The 14,219-nt window shown below is 41.7% G+C and overlaps 1 protein-coding gene across 1 annotated transcript; it reads right to left on the bottom strand.

Annotated features, from left to right (window-relative positions):
* Nucleotides 1–280: 280 nt before the first annotated feature.
* On the bottom strand, nt 281–13,701 carry GPR26 (G protein-coupled receptor 26). Its single transcript, XM_032191712.1, has 3 exons — nt 13,034–13,701; nt 7,340–7,453; nt 281–579 (listed from the first exon to the last, which is right to left on the bottom strand). Exons 1-3 carry the CDS (start codon nt 13,699–13,701, stop codon nt 348–350), a joined length of 1,014 nt encoding a protein of 337 aa, XP_032047603.1. The 3' UTR covers nt 281–347.
* Between the last annotated feature and the right edge of the window lie 518 nt (nt 13,702–14,219).

Genomic DNA, 14,219 nt, shown 5'->3' with positions numbered 1-14,219 from the left:
TTGATCGCACCAGTCTGCTTCCTTTACTCTCATGAGCCCTTCCACGAAGGACAAGCTTTTCACCCTGTATGTAGGTGTAACTGCTGATGAAAATCAATGGGAGATTTGTACCCGCAAAGCCTGCAGGACCACTTATCAATAGCACGCTTGTAGTTGTGGGCAGGAGGCACCAAGCAGCCTGCCTCCCATAGGTGTTACAGGGGCTGCGGGAGGGACATGGGCTTCAACCAGCCTCTGTGGCTGCCTCCCAAAACCTTGACAGCTGAGGATAGCTACTAGGGTTAGGCCAGTTACTTTTGTTTTCCATATATCACTTTATGGTTCTTGAAGATCCCATACCAGGCTCCTCATTCGTTCAGTTGCAATATATTCCGGTTGTGCGACTCACTCGTGAGGGCAGAGGAGTTGATGGAGCTTCTTTTGAGGATCTTGTTTATGATGTCCTTCCATGTCTTCTTGTACTGGTTACGTAGCAAAGAGTACACAAAAGGGTCTGAAACAACTTTGCTGTAAGCTAAGCACTTGGAAATGATTCCCCAGTGGGAATTGATGGGGACCACAGAGGACAATTCAACAAGTCTGTGGAAACAGGAAGGTTGAAAGAGTGAATATTCATATTAAATGGATGAGGTAACAGCACAGCTATAAACTAATGACACCTACCCCTCACCCTTGCATTCCTCTCCCACCCAGCAGGGTATGAGGCAGACTTCAAAACAGCCTATTTAAAGGGAGGGCTGATGAGAAACTATTGACTTTTCTAGGGGACGACAATTCTAAAGGGTACATGTGCTGCTGGACAGCCCCATTATGCAATGGAAAATAAGATCTTTGCTGAAAACTATCTTCAGCAGCAGGTGTTCTTAAACCTGCCTGGAAAACACTTGCTAATGTTTCTTCAGACAAAGGACCATTTCCAAGGAACATTCTGAAGTGTGATTCTTGCAGCAGAAATGCCAACAGTGTATTTCAAGCAGTTTAGAGATGAGGATTTTTTCCCCCTCACTCATTTTATTTGCATTCCATGAACTTTCCATACATTTTGTTGTTTAAAATAGCACTGGCAGATGGTGTGGTCCAGTTGTTTGAGCATGAAAGTGGGACTAAAGAGCTTGAATTTGTTGCATCACTGACTAGGAGCTTCTGTCTTCTCTCTCCATTCTGGTTTGCCTACACTGCAAATTCCCTGGCTAAAATACTGTGTCTTCTCAAGTATTTGTGCTAGGCTTAGCACTATGGGTCTGCTGCCAGTGATGGGGCTTTAGTCAGTGATATGGTATTAATAATTCTAATTCTGAGAACAGTTGTGTGTGCTGCATGCTAGCAATTTGATCATTTTGTACTTCGCTTCGATTAGAAGTGGGGTCCATTTGTTCAGAGATGCTTTTAGGGGTGGTGACATTACCCAATATAACCTGTGTGTTTTGTTGTAGAAAAACAATATGTATAAAAATAGCATCCAATGCACTCTGGGATAGAAAGTCAGGCAAAGCAATTTATGATTTAAGTGAACTTTGTAAAACAAACCTTCCACTTCAGTATGTCAGTAGTGCTCAAAACATCCCAATACTCAGGGGTTCTTAGTTAGATACTGTTATAAGTACTTCTGCTCTTGCAAATTCTTACCTATAAGGACCTCTTCTTTTTCATTTTGAAATGATTTCTGAGAACCTCTTTAGTATCCATTTGCATACATTTCAATGACATGCCATGGAAGCCTAAGCTATATTAAATGAATAATTTGATGGAAACATGACATAAGGATGTTTACTGAAGTCAAGGTTTGACAATTCATTTTATACTCTCTTGATTTCACTGTCCAATAATTAAACATCAGTCACTGATAACAGGTTTTAAACAGAAGTATCATCCTGTCACAAATAGCATCTTTACATCGATGTGTCCTATTATCAAAGAACAAATTATTTTGGGATTCTTTATACATTTTACTGAGATGAATGGCCATTCCAGAAATGTGCTGCAGCTGGTCTTGTGCTATTCTCCAGGGAGATTGTACAAACTTCAGTGGACACAAAGGCTGAAAGTATTATGTATGTGAAAAGAGGAACTCAAATAACTATCAAGTTATGGGCTTACAGCCACATGAGACATTTGAGGTGACTAGACTATATGATATGAAAATACTTGAGAACTGCTCTTGCCCTTCCACTGGTGTTGTTTGGCACAGCTTATCACTGTAAGCTGCTCTGAGATACCAAACTGCCACCTGTACCATTTCTCTCCTTTTGTCTTGACTACCTAAATGCTGATCCTTCAGCCTCTCCTTGTAATTACTGGCTGATGTCCTTCATACAAAGTAGGATCCAAATTCAGACAAAATTTTCTTCTACTCAAGCTCCTGGGGGTCTCTTCTGGTGTATATTCACCTGTTTAACAAAATGTAGCTATGACACCCATGTTAGTATGCTCTAAAATGAGATTTGACTGTTTGGAAATTAATCTAGTTCATATTTACTTTGTAATTTACATTGAGCCATTCTTATTCTTTCTGTTCCTCACATATCTGATGGCTTCTTCCTTGCATTTTGAATTTTACTGTGTTGAATTAAATCCTGTTGATTTACTTTGTCAAATGTTTTACGAATGTAAATTTGATTAAGCTTAATTAAATTCAGTGGATGCCTCGAATGACCAATGTATGATAAATTTGTATCTGAGCTTCTGTCACTCAGTTCTACGAGTCGTTAGCAATCTCCATGTAAATATATCAAATAGGCACCTGATGGTTGTAAGCCTAGACCTACTAATTCTGCCTTCAGTGACTGATCAATTAAAAGGCTACACTTTTATCAATAGAATCTTTAATATTTCCTCAAATTATTTCCTTAAGTGTCCTTGATATTTTTATATTTTGCATTTTCTGTGTGTTATTTTTCATAGTATATTTGCAGATGTACTTGAGCAGATAATGATATGACAAGGGAGAATGTTTTTAAACTAAAAGAGGGGGAGAGTTAGATTAGATGTTAGGAAGAAATCCTTTACTATGATGGTGATGAGGCACTGGCACAGGTTGTCCAGAGAAGCTGTGGATGCCCCATCCCTAGAGCTTCAAGGCCAGGCTGGATGGGACTTTGAGCAACCTGGTCTAGTGGGTAGCATCCCTGCCCATGGCAGGGGAATTGGAATTGGGTGGTTTCTCAGGTCCCTTTTAACCCAAGCTATTCTATGATATCTAGCAACAAATGCAGACTACCCCCAAGATATGCAATTTCATTTCATGTAGAAACAATTAAATGTCATTCTTGTAAAGACTATCATATAACTTATTGCCTTTGAAAGGGTTTCATGAAACATCTCAGCCAGGAAGATATTTTCAGTGAAGGAGCATTAATATTTCAGATCAACCTGTAAATTAAATTCTACAGTATTGTCTACATAATTCCCCTACTTGCTTTCATAAGCCACGCTTTTACTGTCTGATAATACCTGTACTTCAAAGCTATAAACCATTTTGCTGTGATACTTTGTCAATATTTTAGAAATATATTTCTGTAGAGCACTTGGTGTCAAGTGGCTATCCAATTATTTTATTTCACTTTCAGTAAACAAACAAGAATGTTACCTTGATGTGTAAGACCTTGATCTCTTATGCAGTGGAATACACAATGCAAATGTTTTATCAACATGTGCAGTTAATCATTTTAGTAAAATATTTTACTGAATGTGTATAGGTCCAGCTGGCTAGTATAATAATGGCAGCATCTCTCTTGTGCATTGCCTAAACTTGAAAAAAACTGAATTACAAAGAAAAGTCTGAATAGGCCAGAGAGCCTCAAACAAGCTAAAATGTCTGGTTGTTTTGGAGTAAAACAAGTTGCACTTCATTTTGGAGCTGGTAGATGAACTGATCTTCTTACAAGAAATTTATTCTCTTGGCCCAAATTGTGGAAGTTAGATCAACTCTTTAAGCGTATACTTCTAACACTTATATTTGTTACTAATTCTGGTTTTTGTTTTTCATAGAAGTCTCATAGTAACAGAATTTAACCTTAGTCATTTATTTTGTGTTAATGGTATGAATAAGCCAAACATCAGTTTTAGTTTGACTTTTATGCTTATTTTACTTTATTGTTTAGTAGACTGAATCTTATGTATCCTGTCTTGCTAGTGGAAAAAGCCTAGCCAGTTTTGCCTCATAAGTGGAACATATATTACAACCAGACAGCTTCTGTTAAGGAAGTAGTGTAACTTGTGGACCTTCAGCTCTTGTAAACTGTTGCTCTTAGTCATTGCTGCTCTCCAGAGCTGTGGGAACCAGCTGGCAGCAGAGATGTGATGATAGGGAGCAGCGCTGGCCAGCTTGTGCCAGCAGATTTCTCATGCAGAAGGAAAATCTCTTTACCTCATGTCAGCTGTAGCTCTTGAGGGAGCCTTTAAGGCCACTGTCTTCAAATATGTCAGCCTAAGATTGTATAGGAAAAGCATGCATTTAATATACATGAACAAGAACATAACTCAGAACTCCTCTGTGGGTTTGCTTGTTTGTCTGTCCAAGCAGGATTTGTATGCAGAGGGCAGTCAACCAGTGTAAAAAAAAAACATGGTTTGTTTATCCCCTGATCCCCAGAGATTATACAAGAGAAATTCAATCCTCCTCCTTAACCTGAGGGTTTGGGATTGCAAACTTCTTTCTGATATTACTTCAGGATTTTTAATTTAGGGCCAATTTCCTCACACATAGACAGCACTTATTAAATTACATGAGCAAAGTTCTGTATTTGTCTGAAATGCCTGGAGTTGGACATGAATATTAGAAATTGGTATGACTTATTTTAATCTTTCTTATGAAAAAGCTCCTTAGCAAAAACAGGTTTTGAACAATATTGTTCAATCACGTAATGATAAATATAGCAAAAAAAAAAAAAAAAAAAAAAAAAAAAAGAGAGATGTGTACTAATAGCATTTTTCCAAACCAAGCAACAAGCTATGCCTATAAAGATGTACTACCCTGTATTGTATATGTCATACTGCTACTTTGGAACATGGAATCAAGAAGAATGAGGTTGTATAGATATACTACTTAAGGTCAGCTACTGAAGTAATTAAAAGGGTGTTTTCCTGATAAAAGGGGTAGCTAATCTGATTTTTACCTTAATGTAATCTGAAAGACTCTGACCCAGAGAAGAATTTGTCTGACTGGGGCCATAGGCATGGCTTCCTTGTTGGCTTGTGGGACTGCAGCAGACAGCTGGTGGTTTTTAGTGGGGAAGCAGAAATATTATAGCGAAACCTGGTGATTAGCTGCTTTGAGGCCTTAATTCATAAAGTACTTCAGAGCATGTTTAAAGTGTTCTGCCAATTAGAGTCTGCTGTCTACAAGCAGTGCTGAACAATACACTTCATCAGTTACCTTCTGTTTACTGCCTTGAAAAGTGACTGATTGCCTCTGTCTTGTGAAGTGCAAAACACTCTGGACATAGTCCAAAAAATAATACTTGCTTGCATAATTAAACCTATTCTTCCCCTGACTTCTGCATTTCAGCCATACACAGGAGGCGCAGGGAGGCACAGTAACATGCATCCTGGAATACCCATCCATGCAGCATGGTCCCAGGAAGATTCAGGTAGCTAAACAGGGAATTCCATTTAGCCTGTCATGCAGTAATTCCTTTAGATCAGTTAGAGATGAAAAGGCCAATAAAGTGATAGCCCTTACTTCTTATGTCTGACCATTGCACAAGTCTTTTCCTTTGTTGAAAAACATCTTTGTGCATTTTGGACCTTATGTCTTAAGTCTTGTAGTTACTGCCCGTGGAAAAGCTATTAGTCTTTAATGGAATGAAGACTTGGGTGAACATTTAAGTGAGCCTTGTAAAGATTAAAACAGATAGTTTGGGGATTTTTTTTAATCCCTCTTCTGCACTTCAGGACTATGACGACACAAATTAGGATGACTCAGAACTAAGAGTAAGGGGGCAGATGGTGCCTGAATACTGGGCTGAGATGTGAAGAGCACAGAAATACTTCTGACAGCCCTGGCTCAAGCACTCGCTGTCACTCAGGACTGAGCTGTGAGCTATTCGATGACTGCGATGATTCTCATTAAGTTCAGAGACCCAATATAAAATTAAACTTAACTACTTGCAATGACAAATACTCTAATATCTTATAGCCTGAGAATTAAGGCTAAGTGCCTATTATTATTATAAATATTTTCATGCAATTTTAGTGCACAGAGCATGGAGTGTCTTCTTGCCCCTGCTAAGTAGAAGTGAAGAAATATATGATAACACTGCTATAAATGTATTTGAAACATTTTTACAAATTATTAGCACAAATAAATTAGCTATTATTATCATAAACATAAAATGACTGTGGTGTGCTGGTTTGCCTTTCTACAGAGACTACAAGACCTTTTGTGAATTGTTTGGTTAGACATAGAAAATCATGATATTATATTGAGGTGGAAAAATTGGTTTTGCTGTGTAATATAATTAGTATAATTGCTTATACTGAGTCTTAATTCAGCTTTTTCAAGGATTGTGTTGTTTTACTTTTTTTTGGTCAATCTGAATTTGACTGAAGTCATCCCCCAAAATTTCTGTCCGATAATATCTAAATAGGTGATGTTTCAGAAATACTTTTTTTCTGTTCTGCATAGCAATATTTCAGTTTTTCCAGAGTCTTAATAAGCACAAGTTGTAAATTTATTTCTAATAACTTCATAACACTTCTTCAGATATACACCCTCTTTCATATTTTTGTTTCATAAGAGTGTTTCCCACAGGAGCCATTTCCAATGATAAACTAGTAGATAAATAAGGACACCTGACCATAAATCACAAGAACTTTTTTAGCTGTAATCCAGGACAGCTTTGATATTTAATGTATATGATCAAGAACTCGGTCCAAACAAAAACCTATGGGTTGTCTGTGGACTGTGTTGTCACCTCAGCTGGATCTTGTTTGAGCAGGCTTTTACATCCCGACCTATTCAGACAAGTGCCTTATCTTGTGGATCACCCCGTTGGGCTAATGAGGTAATCTGAAGAGTAGCAGAGTTGGTCTCAAAATAACTACAACATCTATGGGCCTCTGTGGACTGAACTCCTAAATCACTCCCATGCAACCAATACATTGACTTGGCTGACCAAACAGGGCTTGGCCCACAGGTTGTAGCAGGATTATATCAGGTAAGTGCTATAATATTCTATATAGTTTTGTTAGCTCAGTAAATACAGCCTCTGTCATAGGAGTTGAAATGCTGCACAGAATTTTCACAGGAGACTAGAATCAATTTCTAGTTCAGAGTGCACTGCTTTTCCAACTTGAGTTCATCTCCACAGTATTTTTCACTGCATAGGTTCCCACTTACCTTGTGATAACATAAGGTGCAAAACAGAGTATAAAAGTACCGATAAAGGTACTTATTTTCTTTGTTGCTCGTTGCCTCCGTCTCTTTTGTTCTTCCAGACAACGCTCTCTTACACTGTGACATTCAACACAAACAAGAACATGAATCATAATATCAGGTAGCAGACTTTAATGGCTATACTTCTGGAATGATTGAAATCAATCTTTCCACTAAGTGCTTTCCAGCAAGTGCTGTATTCACATATATACAATAGCATGTTTCTATAGGACAAAACTGAGTATCAATCCTTTATATGATTTTACCCTTCAAAAATAATTATGGGGAAATGCAGGTATATACTTTTATATATATATATATATATATATATATATATATATATATTTATATATATATATAAACATTTACACACACCCCTTATATCTATTCATATATAGACAAGTTGGTGGAATTCAGCCTTGAATTCAGCTGCAACTCCTTTCTGAATTACTGTAAGCTGTGTATGCAGGCTGGAGTTTGCCTCATGATATTCAGAGATTTGGAAGATATCCAGAGTGGGGTAGGCAACATGCTGCTTTCCTAGAAATAGCAATTCAAATGACAATATCACAGATAGGAGGAACTGCCCAGTGAGATAAGCAGCAAAACATAATAAAATTGTAACAGGAAAAACACCCTCTAAACATTCAGCCCAACATTAGAGAAATCATTACATCCCATAACTGTGAACTGTGTGGCCATAAATCTTATGACAGATCCTGCACGGACTAAGTGCTTTGCAAAGCTGGGAATTATGCAACAAATCTGAAGAACTGTGATGTTCTGACTCCACAGATCAAACTACCTGCCTTGTTTCAGATCAAATGTACAAATTAGTCATGCCCTGCTCTTTCCTACCTGTGGCATTTTAGGACATGAGTTTTCTCATTTGAGCTTCCTGATGGTGGTCACAACAGGGTGCCAGAGAGCTGCAAAGCCCCTCAGGGTGCAGGCAGGGCAATAGGATCATGGGGTACCCACGATCTGAGCCCACCCTTCCACTGCAAGAACACCACTCTGAGATTAGTACATTGGCTTCCTGAGACTGATAACATGAAAGTCCATCCTCCTCTACCTGTTTGGGCAACTTCTGTGCTGGCTGCATGAATCCCAGGGATGGGAACAAGGAAATGGTTGACCAGGTGAGAATGGGAGGCACTGGTTGTATCTGCCAGAACCCCCCCTACCTGAACTAGTGCATCAGCCAGCACACTTCCTTTGGAGAAGGACAAAAATAAAGCCAGGCTGCATGCCAAAATCCCTCTCTAGGCATATAACAGCACTATGTGGTGGTTTATTGTGCAGGTCTTGGGGCAAAGCAACCACATGTCTTGGGAGAAGTGAGCGATCTGGCCCACGTGCTGCACATTGTAATTGCGTGGGGTTGGTCTCCCTCTGCTTTTATTGTAAATTTGTAATCGGTGACTCAGTGCCCGGTTCCACACGCGTATTTTAATAGCTGTGGGGTTTATGACCATACCCTTACATTATTTGTTGTAATTAAATGTTTAATCATCTAAGTATGCGTTGTGTCCTGAGAATCTCAGTGTGCTTTGCTGCTCTCTGTGGCAGGTAGTTGCTATGTTACCTTTCTATTGGGCTAAAGAAAAAAAAATATTTTTTTTTTTTTTTATATATCCATTTTATTTCTGGTCTTATCAAGCCCTCAGAGCAGCATGGTAACTGGCAAAGTGAACAAAATACTGGGGAAAAAGTTCGTTCTCCTTGAAATAATGAATTTCCTCACGAAGAATATGCCTAAGTAGAATTAAAACACATCTAAAAGTGTTACATGTTCTATGTCTGAGTTATTTGCAGCTCGAAGTGACAGCTGAGAAGAAAAAAAAAAATCTACCTTTTCAAGGGAACCTATGATATGCTTTGAGTTCTGCAAGAGCTGGAATATTTTTAGGTGCAAACAGCCAATCTGAGAGGTTCAATAGCTTCACTTAAGACCGGTGTTATTAAATTCATGTTATCCCAGGAACATGCTGGTATAGAAAAAGAAAACTCCAAAGTTGGTTCAATTAGGGTGCTGTACTGGGGAGGAGGGCATTATAATTTTTGTTTCTAGAAGTTTTACCAGTTATATTTCTTCACACTTTATTTGACACATGCAAAGCTGTCTTTGATTTCTGGTGCTCATGCATGATGTGAAAAGTCCTGAAGACTTCAACCAATTGCTTTTGATCAGCCTTTCCAGATGTAGCTAATAAATACCTACCTTTGTGATGTGGTATTTTATCTCAATCCTTCAAACAGAGAATGTGTTCAAATGGATATTTTGCTTTTGTATGCTGTTGTGTGCAGTAAGATAAAAATATATACACAGGTTCCAGTAGTGACACTGGTAACAGAACTGGGTAGTTGACTTAGCTTTTATTTAAAGATTTTAATATCCTGGAAAATCTGAGATATATCCCTTCAAAGGTTTGGTATTCTAAACAAACTTTATGAGACACTGGACCTTAAGATCTAGTATCTTTAAGAGCTGAATACACCAAAAAGTTAGTATAGATAATTTGGGTTAAGAAATACATAAGTTAAGCAATTAAGTGGATTCTTGCCCAAGCCACTCACTATAACTCAGATAAATCAGTTTTAGGAACAAAGTCAAGAGAAAGCAGTACCCAGTAAAAATGCCTGAGCTAACTTGAAAGGACATGTGCCCTAAACATTCACACGATTTTATGTGGTATTTAGAGGATTCCTTTGTACTCTTCTCAAATGGTCTTCAGAAGATCACTTGTGTCTTTCCAAATCACAGGTAGTAAAGCCATCTGTCACGATGCCTGTCGCTAGACCCCCTTGCGGGTGGATTCTGAGTCACAGGGAGCAGAGAATTGTCCATACACATTTCTCAGCAGTGAAACTAGATCATGCAAAAAGCCAGAAACGTCAGGGTAGGTGAAACTGGGATTACAAACTTTGTTCCCTCATGTTCAACCTCACAGCACCCATGTCTATACTGTTAGGTACCATAGCAAATATTAATCATCCCTTTATATATACCACTTATATAACTCAAATTATGCCTTTGTTAGAGTTTTAGGAACATCACTTTGTGAAAAGCCTTTGTGTAGCTCTCACGCTTGGGAAGGCAATCCAAGGTTTGACTCTGTCAGCTGCAGCAGCTGTCACCTCCTCAGGCAACACCACCATGGGTTAAAATCAGCCATCATCCCTGCGGTCTAAGGATTAACTTAAAACTCCCTTTTCTTAGAGAATAGCCTGGTGTAAGAGCTAAATAGCAGTTAGTAAATAGAGGTTACTCACAGCAAAGTGCCTGTATAACTCTGTCTCCTCCAAAGAAAGGTCTAACGTCCACAGCCCCACTGAACCTGCCCTTCAGTGATGTGATTACAAAATGCAGGAACACCCTCAAGTTAACTCAGACCAGAGAAAATGCAGAGGAGGAGAAATACCATTGAGATTTTTGCCTCTTTTCTGTGCAATCCAGCCATACTTGAAGCATTAGGTGTAACGATTGCTATTTCAAACAGCCCTGGTGGGTTCGCAGCTCTGCCGTGGGAGAGGCCACTCAAAGCCTGTGCAGAAATCAAGATCAATCGAGGTATGGTTTAGCAACCAGACAGCACGTGGGGTAGAAGGGTGGTTTTTCCTCTGCGTGACTTGGTGGATAAGGGAAGATTTATACATGTGTTTCTCAAAAGCAGGACCAGGATTCACCCAAAGTCCTGTTCCACATTCTTGGTCAAGAGACAGATCAGACAGCTTCCCTGGAGAACTTTCAGCAAGTGTTTCTGTTCCTCTGGCACAGCGCTGGCCTGCCCTGATCCTTTCAGACTTATTTGCCTTGGGCTTAGGAATCCCCAAACTGTGACCTTATTCTGAGGACAGCCACATGTGCTCTCAGTCCTGCAGCTCAGCTCCCAGCTGGCTGAGGATGGAGGGAGCTGGTGTTTGCCTCCAGCCTGCAGAGCAAAGGACAAAGCAGAGGGGGGGCAGGAGGGATGTCTGCCGTGGGGCTGCCCTCTTTATCTGCTCTTGTCTTCCTCGCTTCCAGCCAGATTTCTTCCCCCGTATCAGACACCTCACTGTGCTGGCAGCTGCTAGCACTTCGCTGAAACACATTTCTCTTCCCTTCAGCCTGTGACAGAGACAGTCTGAACTTTTAAGATTCGGTCTCTGACTGTCTCCCAAGTAGCGCATGCATCCCTCACAGCCACTCTGTCACTCTGTGTAGCCAAACCAATTTCTCCCTTCTTTTCCAGGCAAATCCATCAAACCCTTTCCTTTCCAATCACCCCCTCCAGACACGCTCCTCCCCAAAACCAAACTCTGAGCAAACCAGGCCCATTTCTCTCCACACTGTGACCAGTTCCCCCACTTTCCCCTGCCCAGAGCTCACCCACTGACTTTGCCACCTTGTCCCAGTCAGAGCTGGTTCTTAACCCATCTGCCCCAGCCCCTGGGAGCCTCTCAGCCCTAACCCGGTTATTCTGATCCATCAGCCCCCATCCCTCTCCACCCTACCCCAGCTCCGTGGGTTCATTTCTCAAATCACCAGGTGGGTCACTTTGGCTGGTCCGTTCTCAGCAGTCCAATCCCACGTCCTTCCAGCCATGCCTGCTTCAGCCCTCTCTGTTTCACCCTCTCTGCTTCCCGTGAGCAGAACGATGGCACAAACACACTGCACACCAACTCCTGTGCACCAGGCACCTACCCGGCTCCTCGCCAGGACCTCTTCCTGCCCAGCACCGCCCTGGGGCTTCCATCCAGCAAAGATTTCTCTCTTTCAGTTTTACAGCTCAGTTCTCCTTAACGAGCCAGGGAGCTCGTAACGAGCTCCCACCCTCCCTTCTCCAGTGAAATCTGCTTCCCTTCCAGATCCAGGCACATCCTATTCGTACAGGATTTACAGTTTGTGTATAATCTCTGATGTGACTCTTGCACAGCTTTCCAACACATTTTCATGTCTGTTTGGTGCTTGCCTGTAAGCCCATTATTCTCCCAGCCCCTGGAGACTTTTCTCCTAACAATTTCCTTGCTTACGGACTCTCATTAGCAATGAACTTTATACATCCCTCGCTTGTCATATTAACATTGCTACTGAAGTCTCTCTCAGCTGGATTTAAATACAGGCATTCAAGCATACGCATTTTGCAGATGCTATTCTCTTACAATTCTGCCTTCAGAAAATATAAGGTTACAGAGGGCACAGCAATACGGAGAGAGCTGGGCAGAGGAGCAGCACACAGTGCCCCAGACTCCTTTCCCTTCCAGCTCCGAGTGGAGGGACATGTGCCCCCTCTCAGTGAGATTCAGCAGCATTTGGGGCTGACAGTGCCCAAACCCACAAATCTGTCAGTCACTAAATCCACCTTCTGAGACAAGGGGCAGTGATCTGACCATTGCCTCGAAGGGAAATGCTTGCCCAGGTAAAACAGCCTGTTTCTTTGCTCTCCCTCTCAAAACAAGCTCCTAAAAATAACAAAGAAGAGTTGTTTTTGCAACCCCAAAAATGAACACAAGTACAAAGAAGCATGCAGAACAGAAACCAGCAGGGATGCTTGTTTTCTTCCCCTCCCGATCCCCCGCTGTGATACCAATCAGACTGTACTTAACATAACACCGAACCCAGTCCTTGCTTCCTCTGCAACAAAGTCTCACCTGCTGCTCTCACAGGCACCTTACCTGGGATGGATGTCCACAAGCAGCACCAGAGTCTGCATAGTGATCACGTCAATCCGCTTACAGTGAAACCGTGCCACCTTCAGCACTTTTAGATATGTGAAACACAGGACTATAAGGGAGAGGAGGAAGCTGAGGGTGTGAAAGACCCCAGTGAAAATCACAAACTGTGTCCTATCCTCTGGTCTCTTATTGTACAGGGTGCAGGAGGCATAGAGGTGATGGAAACCCACCCAGGAGAGAGAAGCTGCCACTATCGGGAACGACACCGAGTGCAGCCACGTGTAGCTCAGTATGAGAGCAGCATCTCTGTACCTCATTTTGGAGTGATAACTTAGAGGGAAGACCACAGCAATCCACCTGTCAATGCTCAAAGCTGCCATGCTCAGCATGGAGTTCGTGGTGAGGAAAGTCTCCAGGAAGCCCACAATGTGGCAGATCTGATCTCCTCCTGGTTGACTCTTGTAAATGATCCCAGCCAAGGTCAGGGGCATGTTCGAAACGGTCATCAACAGGTTGCAGAAGGTGAGGTTGAGGATGAACAATCCCGGGACCTGCTTGCGGATGTCAGCGCTGTACAGGAAGCACATCAGCACCAGCACGTTGGCCAGCAGGGCCACGAGCATCAGCACCACCACCACGAAAGCCAGGATCACCTCCCAGATGCTCATGGTGCGTCCAGTCACAGGAGGGACATCTCCAAAACTGCGCCGCGCCGGCACCCGGGGACCATGGCGCGAGGCACTCTCACCTCGCCCTCCTCCCCAGCCTGCTCGCACTCTTGCATGCCCTCCGTATTTTTAGAAGAGCTGCAGTTTTTTTCTCCAACCTCCCCCTCCTCGCTGCTCCTTTCCACGTCAACGCTCTCCGAGACGTGCACAAAAGCGCTGGGAATGCCCATCAAACTGTGAGGAGGGCTTAAAAAATATCAGCAGGACTGAACCACTGTCTCCACTCGGTCCATTTGAAGGCGAGCAGGTTATTCTGAGAAACTGCTCTCCTGAGATCCCTAATTATCAGCCCAAAGCTTGCAAGCAATTCACCGAGTGAATTGTGCTCTCTTTCTCCCTTGCTTTCTCTCTCTCTCTTGCTCTTGCTCTGCCCTCCCCTCTCCTCCAACCCTCACTCCCTTCCAGGCTGAATGTAACCTGCTTTTTATGATCACAGATAAAAACCCCATTAATGGATT

Source organism: Aythya fuligula, chromosome 7, assembly GCF_009819795.1.
Source record: "Aythya fuligula isolate bAytFul2 chromosome 7, bAytFul2.pri, whole genome shotgun sequence".
Classification (NCBI taxonomy): domain Eukaryota; kingdom Metazoa; phylum Chordata; class Aves; order Anseriformes; family Anatidae; genus Aythya; species Aythya fuligula.
Note: the sequence above shows the minus strand (reverse complement) of the source record. Positions and strands in the feature narration are given on the sequence as shown.